At 63.2% G+C, this 17,135-nt stretch overlaps 1 protein-coding gene across 2 annotated transcripts in view; it reads left to right on the forward strand.

Moving 5' to 3' along the window:
- The window catches only part of ZFPM1 (zinc finger protein, FOG family member 1), a 62,265-nt gene that overhangs the window by 13,505 nt on the left and 31,625 nt on the right, over positions 1-17,135 (forward strand). For both annotated transcript variants that reach the window (XM_061386973.1, XM_061386972.1), the window contains exons 2-3: positions 11,611-11,721; positions 14,196-14,324. In XM_061386973.1, the coding sequence (XP_061242957.1) occupies positions 11,611-11,721; positions 14,196-14,324 (240 nt within the window). The remainder of the gene's footprint in view (positions 1-11,610; positions 11,722-14,195; positions 14,325-17,135) is intronic.

Raw genomic sequence — 17,135 nt, forward strand, 5'->3', positions numbered from 1 at the left:
AGTGGGCGAGGCCTCCTCTAGGGGAGCCCTTAATATGGGGACTACTGTCCTGGGCAGGACCTTTCCTCAGTGCTGGAAACCCCAGTCCAGGCCTCACATTAGTCTGGACGTGGAGGGGTATGGACAGGCGGGCCTTTGGGTGACCTCCTGCTGACCCACAGAGCCCAGACCCCCACACCCTGAGTTGGGGGCCCAGGACTTGGGTGTTCCTGGAATCAGGGCAGCCAGCCCTGACTCCCGGATGGGAACACGGAGTTCAAGAGCAGGGCGGGACAGCTCAAGGCGGGCCAGCTCCCCGCTCCCACTGCATGTGTCTGGGGCACCTCCAGACCCGGTGCGAGCTGCCCCCTCTCCCTCCACACTGCCCACTGGGATCCTCATCTGGACTCTCATTCTGCCGGCTCCGTGTAGCCCCAGGCAGGAGGCGGGGACCTCGGTATCATCCTGACGCTTCACAGACCAATCCTTTGGCCAAAACTGCCAAGTGGTCCGTAAGGCAGGAGGACCTGGCCTGGCTGCCTCCAGGGTGTCTGTGCTCTCCCTGGGGCTTGTCCTGTCCACACAGCAAGAGCTCACACAGTACCCTTTCTGGGGTGGGGGCTCCTCTCCTGTCTGTGGCAGAGTATATTCTGGAAACTGGGGTTCCCCACAGCTCCCATCCTAGAAATTTACATGACAATGGACCATGTCTTTAGGAAGCAGTCAAGAAATGGGAATCCTCAGCAAGTTGAGGGCAATTTGCGTCCCCTGGGACGTCTCATCCCCTGGGATGTCTCATTGGCAAGATGGGGCCCAGAGTCCGGCCAAGGCCCCCTGGCACCCACAGGGCTCCATGACCTGAAAAGCAGCCACAGGCGTGGGCGTTTTTCAAAAATGCTTAAGTGGAAAATAGCGGAGAGGTGTGGAGGGAAGGAGTTTGGGCTGAGATCAAGGAGAAGGAAATAGGGAGGGGGCCTTCGGACCAGAACTGGAGTGCCGCCGGGTGACTTCAGCAGAGCTGCTCTGTATCCCCCTGACAGTGCAGGGCATACAGCAGGCACTCCATACATGCTCCCTCAACTGAGCTCCCCTGTCCCAGGGGAGCAGAGTAAACCCAGGGAACAAAGAGAGCTGGAAGAGGGAGCTGTCGTGGGTCATGGCCACCTGGGATGTGGACATGTGGGTCATGGGCAGGGCAGAGTCTCACTGCTTGAGGACGCCCGGGAATGGACAGGGATGGACAAGAGACAAGCAGAGGTGGACAGTATGTGTGGGGAAGAGCCTTCCTGGCAGAAGGAATAGCAGAGGCAAAGCCCTACAGGGAGAGACAGCTGGCTGAGGGGAGAGGCTGCTGGCTATAGGGGGTGGAGCCGGGCCAGGGAAGCCTGGCCCCTCTAGGAGAGACCAGCAGGGCTGGGCCATGACTGGCCACAGAGTTTTGCCCAGGACTGGTCAGCGCACCCAACCACCCTGTGGACTCAATGCCCTCCCCAGCATCCCCGGCCCCTACCCGTGGGCACAGGACCAGACCCCGCCAAGCCCCGGCCTGTCTCCCAAGCTAGCAAGTGGCCTGGGGCACCATGGTGTGGCAGGCTGTGGAGGGGTGTGTGTCTGAATCTCTAAAGCAGGGAATGGGCACTCAGGGAGCCCCCACTGTTGCTTATGGTGGTAGGTGGCAGACCAACGTGTGTGTGTGTGTGTGTGTGTGTGCGCGCGTATGTGTGTGTGCTTGATAAATTCATGTAACATGAAACACCATTTATCCATTTCAAGTAACTCCGTGGCAGTAGGTCATTCACAGGTCATTACCACTGTGCATTTCCAGAAATTCTCCATCTTCCCAACGAGGTTCTGTCCCACTGAACCCTGACTGCCCTCCCCAGTCCCCTAGCCCCCACAGCCTCCTTCTTTCATCTGTGAACTTGAGGCTGATGGTTAACTTCCAGTTTACACCTGAGGAGCTGGGCTCAGGGTGGTGAGTGGCCTTCCATGGTCCCTGCTCCCAGCTTCTTGGATGCTGTGGTTCCAGGCCCCACAGGGACGAGGGGTGCACTGGCCAGGAGGTTGGGGCTCAGGCTCTGCACAGCCACCGACTCCCCGTGGGCCCCAGAGCCCCGCCACTTCGGGCTTCAGTTTCCCCGTCTGTGCAGTGGGAGCAGAGGGGATTGGCTGCTTCTGACCAGGCACACCGAACAGGAAAACAGCCCCCCCACCAAATGACTGTGCTCCTTCCTCCCTTGCTGCACGCTGTCCCCAGGTGCTGGAGAGACACCCACGGCACTGGCCTCGAGTCTGGACACTAGTCTCACAGGCCCAATGCTGGTCCTGGTCCTGGCTCTCCGAGCATCCAGAGGGCCTGCCTGGAGGAGGAGACACCTGCCCCCCGCCCTCCAGGGCCGCTGCGCCGTGGCATGAATGGAACCCAGAACCCAAGTAGGCGTGGGAGTTCCCATGGCAAGAGGGCCCTCTGCAGTGTGGGACCGAGGCAGTCGTGCACAGGGGCAGGCCTGGCCATGGGCCCCTTGGGGCCACAGCCCCCAGGGGTGAGAGTTGAGGAGGGCTCAGCACCCAGCCCGTGCCCTCCAGGTCTCCAGCCCCCCGTCAGATGGCAGGGCCAGTCACACAGAGTCCCAGCTGGGAAGTAGTCTGCCTCTATCCGTCTGACGCAGGCTACGCAGCGATGGCTCCATTAGCCACAGCCCCGCTCCCATCTGTCAGCCTTATCGGCCCATCTGGAGAGAATCTCTCCGCGGCCCCGTCCTCTCCTCCTCTGGCTCCCCTGCCCACTCACGGCTGTGCCACAGCATCGGTCTCCCTGCCACGCGCCATGGCTTTGACCATCGCTCCCGCCCCACGAGTGGCCTCACGCCCTCCTCCTCTCCACCAGTCATCTGTGGGGTCTCTGCCACACGTGCCAGTGTTTCTGGAAAACCCCGGCCCTCCCCCACTCTCACCCCCAGGCCACGTGGTCTGCACCCCTCCCCCAGGAGCGTTCGTAATCGGTTCTCCAGAGTGAAACAATCTCGCGTAATCTATCAGCAGCTATCGGGCCCATCGGAGGGCCGGGAGTGGCCAGGCCCAGAGATGGCGCCAACCTCTAGCGTTGATAAAGTTTCCGAGCTCAGCAGTGATGAATGTTGAGTAAGTGCAGGCCGCTGGTAGGATGTAGACTTGGCAGGCGCGGCTCCGGCTGAAACCAATCTCTCCCCTATCAGCCGGGCTGGGCTTTCTCAGGCCCTGCGCTTTCTTCCCGCCTCCTCCGCCTCCCCTTTCTCTCTGCCTCGCCCGCCTGGGCCTCTGCCCCCAGGGACCGAGGTGGGGGACCAGCCCGCTGGCCCTGATCTGCAAGACGGGACAGGCTCCTAGCAGGGAGAGACCTGGAGCCGGCCTGAGGAGATGGCGGCCGGGCCACGGCAGCCGCACCCTGGGGTCCTTCCTGCAATCCAGCGTCCACATTCTGCTATGTCCCACGGTGCTGAGAATAAACCCCGACTGGCTGGCCTCTCTGCCTCTCTCTCGGCCTGGTGCTCCATCCTCAGCTGCAGCAGCCAAATCACCAGACTCTTCCCCAATCCCAGGACTTTGCACGGGCAGTTCTCCCTGTTCACGGTCACAGCCCTTGGTGACCACTCCATACCCACCCACGATTCTTTATCCTGCACCCTTCCTGGCCCTTCATGGTATCCGAGGTGTGTCCCCAGTCTGGACCCGTTTGCTCACAATTGACCCAACATGTGTCAGGCCTGGTGGACTCCCAGTGCTCCTGGGAAGGACACCCCCATCCAGGGTGCATCTTTATCTCCTGAAAAACCCTTACCTGTCCACCTTCACGGTAGCTCTATAAGGTCCATGAGTGGCCCCCTGTCTCTACAAACAGGGACAGCGGGTTGAGCGGGGTGGGCCTCAGGGAGAATGCAAGGCTCTGGAAGGGAGAATAGATGGCAGCCTGTCCACTCCCCCAGCTGCGAGGCCTTGGGCAAGTTTCTTTACCTCTCTGTGCCCTGGTTCCCCCACTCTCCCTGGAGGATGGGGTCACACTAAGGGTCGTTACAAGTGTCATGATGGTTGTGGCATTGCTCCTGCTTGGCAGAGATCCCAGAGCTGCTTGTGGTCCTGCCTGCCCAGTGCAGCCTTGAGGGGTGATGTGTGTGGAGGGGTCCAGTCATGGTCCTCAGGCTGGGGCAGTTAAGCCCCCCAGGCTCACCCGTCTGCTCCAGGCTGGCTGCAGGAGGAAGTGGTGGTGGCTGGGCACAGGGCCTCATGGGGGTTGGTGTCCTATTTCCCACAACTCCTTCCTGCCTGCCTGGAGCCCCCCACTCACCAGGCCTCAGAGACCCAGGCAGGGCCAGCCAGCTTATCTTCTGCCAGTGGGGGCAGGTGGCATGCTCAGGGCTCCTGGGGCTCATTCCCTGGTCACACACCCCCCAACTAGCAGGCTCAGGCTCCCTCTCACCCAACCACTGTGCCCAGCTCCTCTCCTGGGGGCCCAGTGGCCCCCAGCCTGTTACCCTCCCCCACCCATCACTTGGTCACCAGAGTCCCTGAGCAATGACTGTGAGCCCAAGCTGAGGGTGCTGGGGTGCAGACAGAGGAGGGGTGATGGAGCAAGTGTGCCATGAAGAGACAGTGCCGCCTTGCCAGAGTCAGGAGCAGGTGGGCACTGGTGTGACTGCAGTGGGCCATGGCCCATGGTGGGTCTGGGTGAACATCACCAGGAACAAGGGACGGTGGAGACAGTCACTCAGCATCTGTGCTGACAGCCCCAAGAGAGAGGCTGGGGGAGCTGAGCAGCTGGCCAAGGTGGTCCCCCAGGCTCAGCAGCTACACTGGACAGCGGGGCTCCTGTGTCTGAGGAACAGGGGATCCCCAGGAATGTGCTTGCTGGGCTCACTCTGCACCCCCCACCTGCCCCCTCTGCTGTCTTCTGGTCACCCAGGCCTTCCCTCCATAGCTGGGAGCCCAGCTGCAGATGTCCTGTGAGGGCGTCAGCAAACAAGTGGGGGTGTCCTGGGAGTGGGGACAAGGAAGCTGGGATCAGGACCAGACGGCCAGGCGCTGGGTCAGCTGGGGGTGGAGAAGTGACTGAGAAAGGTGGTCGATGCCATAAAGGGGCTAAGATCCTGACTGACCCCTGCGGAGCTTTGGGGAGAAGCCAGTGGGCATTTGGGCTGCTGGAGCGTTTGTTTGCATGAGCCTGAGCCACGGGGGCCTGGGTTTCATTTGAATTATGTAGGACTGTCCTGTTCCTCTCTCTTTTCCTTTGGCTGCAAGGGGTCTCACTTGCCACATGTGGGATCTGCCCTGTTCGTTGTGGTGTGAGGAATCTTTAGTTGCAGCATGTGAACTCTTAGTTGTGGCATGTGGGATCTAGTTCCCTGACCAGGGATCAAACCTGGGCCGCCTGCTTTGGGAGCATGGAGTCTTAACTACTGGACCACCACGGAAAGGGAAAAGTGAAGTCGCTCAGTCGTGTCCGACTCTTTGCAACCCCACGGACTATAGCCTACCAGGCAAAGCCCATGGGATTTTCCAGGCAAGAGTACCAGAGTGGGTTGCTATTTCCTTCTCCAGGGGATCTTCCAGACCCAAGGATCGAACCCGGGTCTCCCGCACTGCAGGCAGACACTTTACCCTCTGAGCCACCAGGGAAACGTGGCTTTAAGTGAACAGGCTTCCAAAAGCTGAGTGATGCCCAAAAGGACGGATGTCATTGTATGCGAAGGGTATCTCCTTACAATGTTTTAATTTGTTAAAAGCTGGGGTAGATCACGGCACTCTGTTCCTAGGAGCGTGGGGCCCCCATTCCTAGAGAGTGTGACCCTGTTGGGCTCGGCACTGAGCACCCAACTCCCTCCTTGCCCTCTAGTGACCCAGAGTGGGTTGTGACAGCAGCCAGCCACTTCCTGGGCCTGGCTCACTGGGGACACCGTGCCCACCAGCACCCCCAGGGTCGGTCTAGGCCCCCCGGGTCGGTCTGGGTACCCTGGGGGCTAGGATGCCTCATGGGTCAAGTGCAGCTCACAGCCTGGAAGCAAAGGCAGGTGACCCACCACTCACCCCACCATAGCCATGGGGGGTGCTGCGCCTGAGGGTGACCCTCGCCCACACCTGCTCCTCTGCAAGGAGTCACGAGCCCCCCAGTGCGCAGTGCGCCTGAGCACCATCCCGCTGAACCTTAGCGGGAGTCAATCTGTCCCACCCACCCCCGTCTCGTCTGTCCCAGGGCCATGCCCTTCCTGGGCAGGTCGGGGGGCAGGGCGCACCAGGACCAGCGCAGGAGGGCGTCCAGGCCCAGGCCCCCAGCGCACAGAGGTTCAGCTCCTTTCTGTCCCCTCCGCAGGGCAGGCTGCCCACTCGAAGAAGCCGAGATTATCTCTCCAACATCCTCTTTGTGGCCACCCTGGCTGTCAGCGGTGATCCTGGGTTGATGAGGCCTGCTGGCGGGTCACCACGGGGGAGTGTGCGCCCCTCCCAGTCCAAGCCTCCAGAGGACCAGAGGCCACTCTGCACTCGCAGGGAGCCATCCCATCATCGCAGCTGTGGGCGCACCTTCAGCCTAGGGAGCAGCACCCCGCTGGCCCGACTGCAGCAACGCCTTCCGAGTAGTGGTCTGAGACAGAAGCGGGGGTCTCCCTACTGGGGGCACTGAGGGGCAGCAAAGCATCAGAGCACCCCACCCTGGGGAGAATTGCAGACAAATGTGAGGCTGCAGGGCGGACCCAGACTGGGGGTGGGGGGGTGGGGGTGGGGAATCTCACAGAGGGAGGAAGAGGCCTCAGCTGGACAGGGGGAAGGACAGAGTGGCTAAGGTCCCCTGGCAGGAGGGTGGGTGTGGGAGGACCCACGGGCGCCCAGGGAACCTCCCAGACCCCCAGCCTCCTCCAAGGGGACTGTACCCCTGTGCCAAGCGAGCCTCTTAGGGCCCAGGGGCCAGGACCCTCCTCCCTGCTGAGTGTTGGCAGAGGTGTAAGAAGTCCTGACTTAATGGGACCCTCCAGGCCTTGGTGACCTTCCCTGGGGCCAAGACTTTGTCTCTACCCCGCTGCCTACCCTTGTGCCCCTTTCCTGCCCAGGCTCCGAGGCGTGGGACAGCCCTGCCCTTCACCCTGACCCTGTGTGCCAGGCCCGCCCTGCTCGCCCATCCCAGCCAAGGGCTCCTCTTCTCGCTCGCTTCACTCCATCCAACTCGGCTTGGTTCCTTGTGAGAACTGCGGGTGAAGGAGGGGTCATGTGGCCCCTAGGGGCCTGGGCAGCTTCTGCACTCAGGGCTTTGGCTCCCTCCTCCACACAGCTGTGCCAGAGCCCCTCCTGCTGGGGGCGGGTCACCAGAGGTCCCACGGGCCCCCCAGGGGTCAGGCTTCAGACCTACTCATTCTGCGAGCGCTGCCCAAGCCCCCAGGACACAGCACAGCCCCGCAAGGAGAGTGGGCCCATCCCCACCTCCTTCTGTCCCCGCCATGGCCCAAGCTGCCCAGCTGCCCAGCGATGGGAAAGTCTGAATCTGTTGCTATTTTCTCTCTGTTATCGGGCCCTTATCTGGTCACTGTGCCGCCCAGAGGCCAGGGTCTCTCCCTGGCAGCCCCGTGCCTCTCCTGCCCGCCAGCTGACCGGAGCCAGCGGGACAGGGAGCCAGGCCTTCCACCAGCCTGGGGGGCAGTCTTTCTCCTCCCCTACGATGCCCTGCCCAGTCCCCAGCCCCTTATACCCTTCCCTCTGCTGTGCCCCTCGGTCTCCACCCCCGTGCACCCTGAGACCACCCCCCAGAGGAGCCCATAGGGCCCCTCCCTGGGGAGCTGAAATCATAGCAACACTTGCAATAAAGTCAGGCCTGTGCTCAGCACCCACCGACACCACCTCACTGAACCCTGACCCCAGCCCTGGATACAAGCTGCTCTCGCGAGCTGTTTTCTGTGTGGAACCTGGGCTGGAGGGGTGGGTGGCACACAGGCCCAGGCCTCGAGTCCTGCTCTTCCTTCCTCCTGGAGTGCTCTTCCCCCGCCCCACTTGCAGGCAGTCTCCGCTGTCCCATTCCAGATCGCCGCTTATTTGTCACCTCCTCCAGGAGGCCTTCCCTGACTGGCCTCTCCACCTCTCCTTGGTGGCAGTGGCCACACTTGCATTTTGACATTTTTTTCCCCTGGTGGGTGGGGGGCGGGGGGTGTGTTGGCTGCAGGGTCCCCAGGGCCTGGTGCAGGAAGGTGGACTCAGGGGAGGTTTCATGAGCGAATGGAGAACGAGGGCGTGAACAGCGGTTGAGCAGGAGGCCATGGGCGCTCATGTCCGCCACACTCCAGGTGGAGACCTGAGCAGGGTCGCGTGCCCAGGGGAGTCCACCCCACCCCTGGGCCAGTGGGCCTGTGAGCACGACCAGGCCCCGGCCCCAACATTGAGTGGGGTCAGGCGATCCCACCTCCCCTCCTCCATGCTTTGGGGACACAGAGGACCGCCCCACAGCCGTGAATGACTGTGTAACACGGCAGCCGTGGGCGGGGGGGGTGACACCTGGGTCACGCACGGAGTCCAGGTGCGAGGCCGCTGGACTTGGCCCAAATTCTTTCACTTAATGTTTCCAGTGGCCTGGGGGGCAAGCACAGTCTGCAGAGGACCAGAGGCCACTCTGCATTCGCAGGGAGCCATCCCATCATCGCAGCTATGGGCGCACCTTCAGCCTAGGGAGCAGCAGCTCGCTGGGCCGACTGTGGCAACGCCTTCCAAGAAGTGGTCTGCGGCGGGAGCGGGGGTCTCCCTACTGGGGCGGGGTTCACCCGGGGCCTCTGGACTTCCTGACTCTGTGCCAGCCCCCTTGGGGCCACCTCGGGGGCTTTAGTCCCCCTCAGCCGCCAGCTCCGGCTTTCTTCTGAGCAGTCATTCAAAAAGACCCCCAGCTGTCTCACCATCAAAGCCAGGAGGACCAGGCAGCCCGGGACTTGGAAGGAGCAGGGATCGTTCCTCCACACAGAGCCTGTCTCAGTAATTCAGTTTTAAAGCATGAAAAAAGGGAGTTGATGAAATTCCACTATCAGCGCCAAGCCAATATGCAAAATATCTCACCCCCAATCAAATAGCTATTATGTTTTCATTTCCATTTCGGCGTCCGGCTTAATGAGCAGGAGACAGATCGGCTCGCGGGGCGTCTGCTTGCCGTGATAACCGAGGGGCTCCGGGCAGCGGGGGCTGTGCCCAGCACGGGTGACCAGCATCATCCCCCGTGGATGCTTCCAGACAGGTGCTCGGCCTTGGATCCCGCTCTCCACCCCTCCGGGCACGGGGCTGGTGTCACCCTCACCCCAGGTCGCGGGCAGGGTGGGGGAAGAGCAGCAGCCAGGAAGGTGCAGTGTTGGGGGTTCTGGCTGAGGGCCTCTGTTGACTCGCCTGCAAAATGGCTACAACTGGGGCTCACCTCTGGGGCGCTGGGAGGCCCCCAGGCACTTGCCCGTAGCTCCTTACATCTGGGCCTGCCTCCCACTGCTGCTCCCCATTCACACCTTCCCCACTGTCCTCCACCCCCTGGGCTATGAGGCCAGGGAGGGCTTAAGGGGGAGACAGTTGTAGATGCTGAGCGCAGGGCTCACAGACACGTGAAGCTCCATAGGAGCAGTGCCCCTCCCCACCCTGGCCCCTTTTCCCAGGCCCTGCTGGGTGCGGGGCGTTAGTAGCTGTTAAAGTTGGTGTGATGTTGATGTTGGTAATGTTGGTGTTTCCTGCACACTTCTTGTGTGTCAGGACCTGATCATGGCTCCATACAGATGAAATCAGGCTTCCTGATGCGGGGTTGGAGCTATTACAATTTCTGAGCGCAGAGAGGTGGAAGGACCCCACCTGCCCGGCTGAGGGTTGGCCTGGCCCAGCTGCTGGGGTGTCTGGGCAGAAAGGGTTCCTCAGGGATAAGTGGGGTCTTTTCTGGCCCAGGGCGCTTGGAGAAGCAGCAGTGTCCCTCCAGTCAGTGGAGAAACTTTCCTGCCCCCCACCCCCTCAGGTGGAGCCCGGACCCAGGTGCCCAGGTGGCCTCTGGGGTGTCACAGTGGCGGGGAGGCTCCAGCAGAAGCTCCAAGGTCTCGTGGGGCGGGATTCACAGCATCACATCCCATCACATCCTTCTTGTGGGCCTGGAGCCATTTGCTGGTTGGCGATTGTCTCCTGCATTATCAGAGCATTAATTGTGCTAGAATGAATTAGCGCCATTAGGATAAATTGCTGCGGCCGGCAGCCTCTTTCTTCACGCTCCTGTCACGCTTTGTGCCGAGCAGATCCCTTTGTTCTTTCATAAATGGAGCTGCCAGGAGCTGGGGCCTCCCTGGGTGGCTGAGGCCCACCTGGGTGGGAGAGTGGGGTGGAGAGAGACAAATGCCCAACCCCAGGACTCTGGTCCCAGCAGTCCCTGAAAGCAGGGGCCTCACACCCCTTCTCCGGAGCCGGCCACTGAGGCCATGAAGTCCCTGCCATCTGCACGAGGGCCCACAGCTTCGGGGCCCCCTCTCCACTCTGAGTAAGCTGCCGAAGCACCCGGACTTCTAGAAAGAGGCGGGCAAATGGGCCGGCCCCAGGCCTGTGTGCTGTGCGCCCCCAAGGCTACCAGCAGTGCTTGCTCCGGCCAACCCCACAGGCAGGGGAGGTCACAGAGGGCCAGGCCGCCCGCTCATCCCAGGGGCACGAGTCTGTGGCGCTCCCAGCCTGCCGTGGAGCCTCCCATGCGGGCGCACTGATAAGAGACCATGCATGAGGGTTCGCCCTGGGGCTGGTTCTGTGTCTGAGCCCCACGGCCACGAGAAGTGAGCGCCCGCTGGCCCATCTCCTGTCCTTACAGCTCTGTGGGGGCCCGGAGCTAGAATCCAGGGGTGCAGCTGAGCAGTGGGTGGGGCAGGTGTCCAGAGGAGGAGCTAGGAAGGGGGCAGGGCAAGGGTCTGGGGGATTGGTGGAGGGTGAAGTGGGACAGCTGCTCTCCACAGGTCTCTTGCCCCCGACACAGGTACCATCCTGACCTTGGAGCAGAGGTTGCCACCCTGGCCTGCACGTGGGGGCCCCTGGCAGGTTTCCCAGGTGGTCTGGGATCAGGCTGCTTGCTCGGCTGTCAGGAGAGCCCCGTGGGGCACCGCCCCCCCCAACCCCGCCACAGGAGCCTCTGAGGGAAGATGATGGGCTGGTTGCAGGCACCTGCATGCCCACCTCAGCCTCATCGGCCATTGCCGCTTTAATTGGGTTGACGAGCTCCTCCTGTGGGACAGGCCCTGGGGCCCACCCTCGGCACATCCTCAGACTTTGGAACCCCGAGTGTAGGGGCTTCCTGCAGGAGGGGGCCTGGGCATGGGGGCGACCGCGCAGAGGCCGGGGTGATGTCTCCCCTGGGGGGCCCAGCAGGCAGCCCCGGGCAGCGGGCGGCCGGGTGACCCCCAGGTGTGGGAACTGGTGCGGGGCTTGGGGTGGGTACAGGGGCAGGGTACACGCATCCCTGGGGGAAGCCCTGCTCGTGGCCACCCCCTCGGGGCCTCTGACCGTGTGAGGGGCTGAGACTCTGCCTGGTCCCCACTGCACCGGCCCCTGGGGCTGCACTGGTTCTGGGAGGGTCAGGGGGCCGGTGGTGGGTGCACCGTGAGGGGGCAGCGCCTTACGACTCCTCTGGGGCTGTGTCCACAGGTTCCCTCGGAGACATGGAGGCCAAAGAAGAGGCCCAGGCCGCAGACACCAGCCTCCCAGAGCGGGAGGCCACAGCGGTGGAGCCTGAGCCCACAAGCCCTTCCAGTCCAGGTGAGTCGGGCGGTGGGCCCCACAGGCCTGGCCCGGCCCCCTGGGCTGCCCCCCATCCTCGCAACTTCACACGAGCCAGTGCCCACTGAGGACTCAAGTTTCCACACGTGTGAAATGGGCATTGTGCTGAGAGGTGCCCGTGGGCTAGCCATGCCCGGCAGGGCCAGGAGAAGGCATGGAGGGGGTCGGGGATGGGGGTCTGGAAAGCTAAGCCCTTCATGGTGCAGATGGGGAGAGCGAAGCCAGATGGGGAGGGTCTAGTCCAGGTTGAGTCAGGGTCACGTGGGCTCTGAGTGGCCTCCCAGACTCAGTGAAACAGGTACGCTTGCCTCAGCACATGTGGGGCTCCCTTTACAGACGAGAGAATGAGGCCCCTAGAGGCTGAGTGATTTGCCCAGGGTCACCCCGCCTGTAAACTCCCAAACAGGATCCCACCCTAGGCCTGAGTTCAGGTGGACTTCCCAGCCCTCTGCCGGCTCCCTCCCCTCCCCACCCCACCCTTTGCACCTGACCCTTTCCTTGGGCCCTCCTGGTGGCAGCGTCCTAGGGGTTGGGGATGTGTTTCTAAAGCTGAGAACAGGACTTGGGAGGAGAGATTCCCACACACACCCAGCGGTGGATTAACTGACACCAAGGAGTCTCCTCTGGCCAGGTCCCTGGAAGGGCCTCGAAGCTGGCCCAGCCTCTTGGGCCAGCCACGTCCTCAGATTGCCCCAGAGACCCCTAGGAGGAGAGGCCTCCCTGAGGTGGAGGCCCTGGGGGAGGTCAGCGCCCTCATCCCTGTTTTCCAGAAGAGGGACCTGAGACTGGGGGGTGGTTAGTAGGTTTGGGGGTGGGCTCTGAGTCCTGCTCACCTTACCCCACCCCCTCTGCCCTGCTGGCCGTGGGTGGAAACCTCACTCCCATCCCCACTCTGCCATGAAGCCCCCTGCACAGAGGCAGAGTCACCCCCAGGCCATAGTGTGATGGGGGAGACAGTCACAGGACTGAGTGGTGCTGTGACTGGGAGTGAAGGCGGGATGGGTGGGGGCAGCTGTGACCAGACGTGCAGGACGTGTGGAGCTGCCCGTGCAAAGCCCCTGCAGTGGGATGCAGAAGGACAGCAGGACAGCCTGGCAGGGCTGGGACTGAGGGGCTGAGATTCCCAGACACAAGGTGGGGGGCTTCTCACTGTGGACCCCCCACCCCCGTAAGGTGCCAGTGTCAGAGTCTCTCCGGGATAACCATAGGCCCCCAACAGGCCCCATCCTGAGACCTGCGGCCTGTGTGCCTTTCCCCAGCACAGCCCGTTGGGGTCCCAGCTCCTGCAGTAAGGCCAGGCCAGCAGGACTCGAACCCAGTGCCAGGGCTCCCATCATCCTCAGCTCCCCTGGGCAGCGGGCAGAGCAGAGGGGCCCAAGCCTGGACTCTGACACTCTTGTTGGGTGGCTGTCTCTGTCTCTGCCTTCATCATCTCCATCAGTCACTTAGCACTGCAGCCAGCACCCGCCCCGCCCACCCCAGCCTGGCCCCAGCCTCGGCCCTCTCTGAGCCTTGGTTTCCACATCTGTAACTGGGCCTGAGCCCCTCAGTGGCCCAGGGTGTGGCGAGGGGCCTCCACCACCACCTCCATCACCATCAGGTGCTGCGAGCTCACGGGGGCCTCGCTCTCCAGAGGGCCAGCGGCTGGTTCCTGGTGGACTTTGCCCCGGGGAGCCGGGTCCCTTATCTGATCTGGGAGCTGGGCTGCATGGAGTGGGGGCGGGCCCGGGGAGGAGCTGGAAAAAACAGTCGGGGTTGCACCTGGCACAGACTGTGGTGATAACGCGCTGATGAGCGTGATAAGGCGGCAGGAGCAATGTCTGCCTGTCGGGCGGGCCCAGCGTGGCTCCCGCGCAGTGGCTGGAGCTCAGATGCCAGCCGCGTTGATTTATAGCCAAAAATAATAGGACTTTTATACCGTGTGATTGATTTATTCGATGTTAATCACAGCCCTTATCGCGGTATTAATAATCTGTCGGGTGCGTGACGTCACCAAGAGGGGGCTTTTATGGGACCTCATTGATTGGGGGCCGCCGTGGTTATCGGCCCAGCAGGGAAGGCAAATATGCCCTTTGGGCTGGAATTGGGTGCGGGGCTTGGTGGAGGGGCCCCCAGCTGCCAGCCGAGGAGACCGGGAGCTGGGCCGCGCGTGTGCCCGCTGGCCTGGGCGTGCCGAGAGGCCATCCACGCTCTAATTATTAACAACAGCGGGAGGGCGCCTATCACTGCTGCAGTTAATGAGGGGCTGAGGGTTTGTTTTTTTTAAAAGGCTTGGGGGGCGGAACTGAGATGTCTGATCGTACCCCCCCAGTTTGAAGAAGCCTGGGTGAGGGGGTCACTGTGGCCACACGCTCACCCACCTGGCTTCAGTATCCCTCGCGGCCGCGGGCTGGGGTGGGCAGACACCTCGGTGTCCTGAGGCTCCAGGGAACCTACTGGTCTCCTTTCCGCAGACGCTAATCCTCCACCCCCTCCACTGCCGCCGGCCCCCACGTCCCCAGGAGGCCCCGAGGAGCCAGAGCATCGGGAGCCAGAGATGAGGCCGGAGGAGGAGGCAGCCAGCAGCCCCTGGAGTGGGCCAGGTAAGCACGCCTGCGGCCGGGTCTGGCAGCATTGCCTCGCAGGGCGGCCCTGGGGCCCAGCCAGTGGGGGGTCCTGAGAACCAGCCACCTGACGGCACGGGGTGGAGCGCGGTGGACAGGCCAGCTATACTGGCCAGGAGGTGGGTGGTGAACTGTTGGGCCCAAGCCTGACGTCTGTTCCAAAGTCCAGCCGGCCTGTGGGTCCGCAGGTTCCCTGGATGGGGCACCGAGCTGTACCGATGCTCAGAGCTAAACCGGGGCCCCATGCAGTGGACGGGCCTCCGAGGGTTCCTTGGAGGCAGGCTGTGGTCTGGCGGGGACAGCGGAGCAGCCGAGAGACGGGAAGGGCATCCGCCAGGCAGGAGCAGCAGGGCCAAGGCAGGGTGGTGGGGGTGTGGATCTGGAGCTGCCCGCCTGCCAGGCCCTTGCCAGCCAGGAAGGGGCTCCGGCCTCAGGGAGTGGGAGGGGAGACAGGAGGCAGCTCCAGCCCCCCAGGTTCCGGGATGAAGGGCGTGTCTTTGAAGCGGTTCTGTGCCTCCCAGCACTGCCCCGCCCCACCCCATTTGTAGCTGGAATTGTGAGCTCGGGGCCCACCAGGCCCTCCCGGAGGCGCCCATCTCCACCAGCTTGAGTCGCAGGTGGGCTGGGCGCGTCCTAATTGGAGCTAAGGCGGCTCACTGGGCACAGCGTGGCTGGCCGTCAGGGCCCCGAGTGGGGGCCACTAGGTGAGGGGGGGCAGGCGTGGCCCTGGTGAACGCAGGGCCTGGGCCAGGCGCATGGCCACGTAGCATGTATTGAGCACCTGCTGTGTACCGGACATCAACTCTGAGCAGACAGGCTCCTGGGGAGCTGTGACACCAGCACAGCCAGCAGTGTGGGGAGGGAGGTCGCAGGGGACGTACGGCGAGGGCCTCAGCTATGGGGGCTGGGAAGACCTCACCCCGGCAGAGAGGACCCCCACGGTCTCCCAGGGGTGTTAGAGATGCTCTCCTGCAGTTCAGTTCGAGTAGCCCTGTGAACCTCATCGTGATCCCGAGGTGCCAGTGAAAGAGGGCTGGATTGATTAGTGATGTCTGCAGGGCACCAAAGAGATGAGGGGCTCGTGTGTCTTCTGGGCTCCCTGCTTATCTCTTTGCCGTATGTGCACGTCTGAGGCCTGGAGAGGGTAGGGTTGGCTGCTGGTCACAACCAGGATGCGAACCGCGACCACAGACTCAAGGCCAGGGGTGAGTCAGTCCACTGAGAGAGCACCCTGGGTCAGACAGGCCGGGGCCCCCATGCTAGCCCAGCGCTGGAAGGGGCGTTAGCACAGCCACTCCACTGCCGTCGGGACTCCTCGGCTGCCCCCTTATCACCTCAGTGACCCCATGACAGTCGGGGAGGGGCCCCAGGAGCCCTGGCCGGCCATGCCCACAGCATGCCTTCTCCACACACAGTGCACCTGGCCAGGGACAGGCCTCAGGCCACATGTCTACGCAGCCCGCACCACCAGCTGGGCACGGCTGAGCTGGACACCCACCTGCGGGGCCAGGCCTCTCCACACACGGGGGACAGAGCTGGGGGGCTGGGGTCCACTCTGCTGCCCCAGTTTCCCCAGGTCTAGGGCGAGGTAACAAAAAGGCAGCTACAGACTCCAAGTCAACCCTGCCTTGGCCCCATGGCTCCCACACTCCAGGGACCACCACCAGTCCAGGCACTGGACCCTGAGGCTGCAGTCTAGAGCATGACCGCGGGGACGAAAGGCCGGGCCGTCCTCAGAGCAGCCCTGGGGCTGATCCACGTCACTGCCCGGAGGCAGCACACCAGACTCCAGCCCGGCTCTGGAGCTCGGGCTGTGCGTGTGTGGACGCCAGCCCAGCTGTCTTGCGTCGGCCACCGCCCACCACTCGGCCTTCTTAGCATCCACATCCATGTTCTACAGATGGGAAGACAGAGGCCCCTGGAGATCAGGGCCTGGCCCCAGGGCAGCTGTGGGGGCCTGGCTCGGGTGGGTGCACCCGGGAGCTTCCTGCGCTATTTGCATCTTCGGGGGGCTGCGGGGGGGCTCCCTGTCGGCTCCTGCAGATAGGAATTTCTGTGTAGTGGGCAGCGATGGGCCGATAAGCGGCCGCTGGCCAACCGCCGTGGTGGCCATCCTCTATCAGACCCCAAACAGGCCACACTTATCGCCTGGCCGGGAAGCCAGAGAGGCCCCGTGGGCTCTTATCTTGTAGGGGCCGCCCCGCTGGCGATGGGAGGCAGGCCTTGCCGGGGCCGGCTGGATCGGCGTCCCCGAGGGCAGTGCCCAGCCCAGGGTCCGACCAGCCAAGGGGAAGGGGTGTGCAGCCACTCCTCGCCAGGTCCCGGGGCTCTGGTGGCTCCCTGGCCCCTCCCGCACGGTCCCATTGACCCCCTGCCTGTGCTTGTCTCCCCCTCCCCATCTGAGGATCGCTTGACATCCGGTTGTTCCTCCTGCCCCATCCCACGTGAGGACTGCCACGCTGGGGACCTGGCTTGTCAGGCTGGGGTTGGGGGAGTGGAACCTTGCCTTTCCCTCCGGGATGGGGGCACCAGCTGGATCACACACACCCTGTCCGGCCTGGCTCTGGGGGCCACTGGCTGGCTCGCTCACACATGGTGCGGCCCCGGCAGGGGGTTGCCCCCTACCTCGCCTTTCTGGCCGCTGTCTTCCGCTGGCCAGGACAGCTCCTGGGTCAGACCCATGCCAGGTGCGGGCCAAGACCGCGAGGTCCCAGGGCAGGTGACTCGACCCGGCAGAGAGGCTGGGCCACACGCCTCTCTGCAGCCACGTGTGGGTCTGGTGCAGCTGCC

Source organism: Bos javanicus, chromosome 18, assembly GCF_032452875.1.
Source record: "Bos javanicus breed banteng chromosome 18, ARS-OSU_banteng_1.0, whole genome shotgun sequence".
Lineage (NCBI taxonomy): Eukaryota > Metazoa > Chordata > Mammalia > Artiodactyla > Bovidae > Bos > Bos javanicus.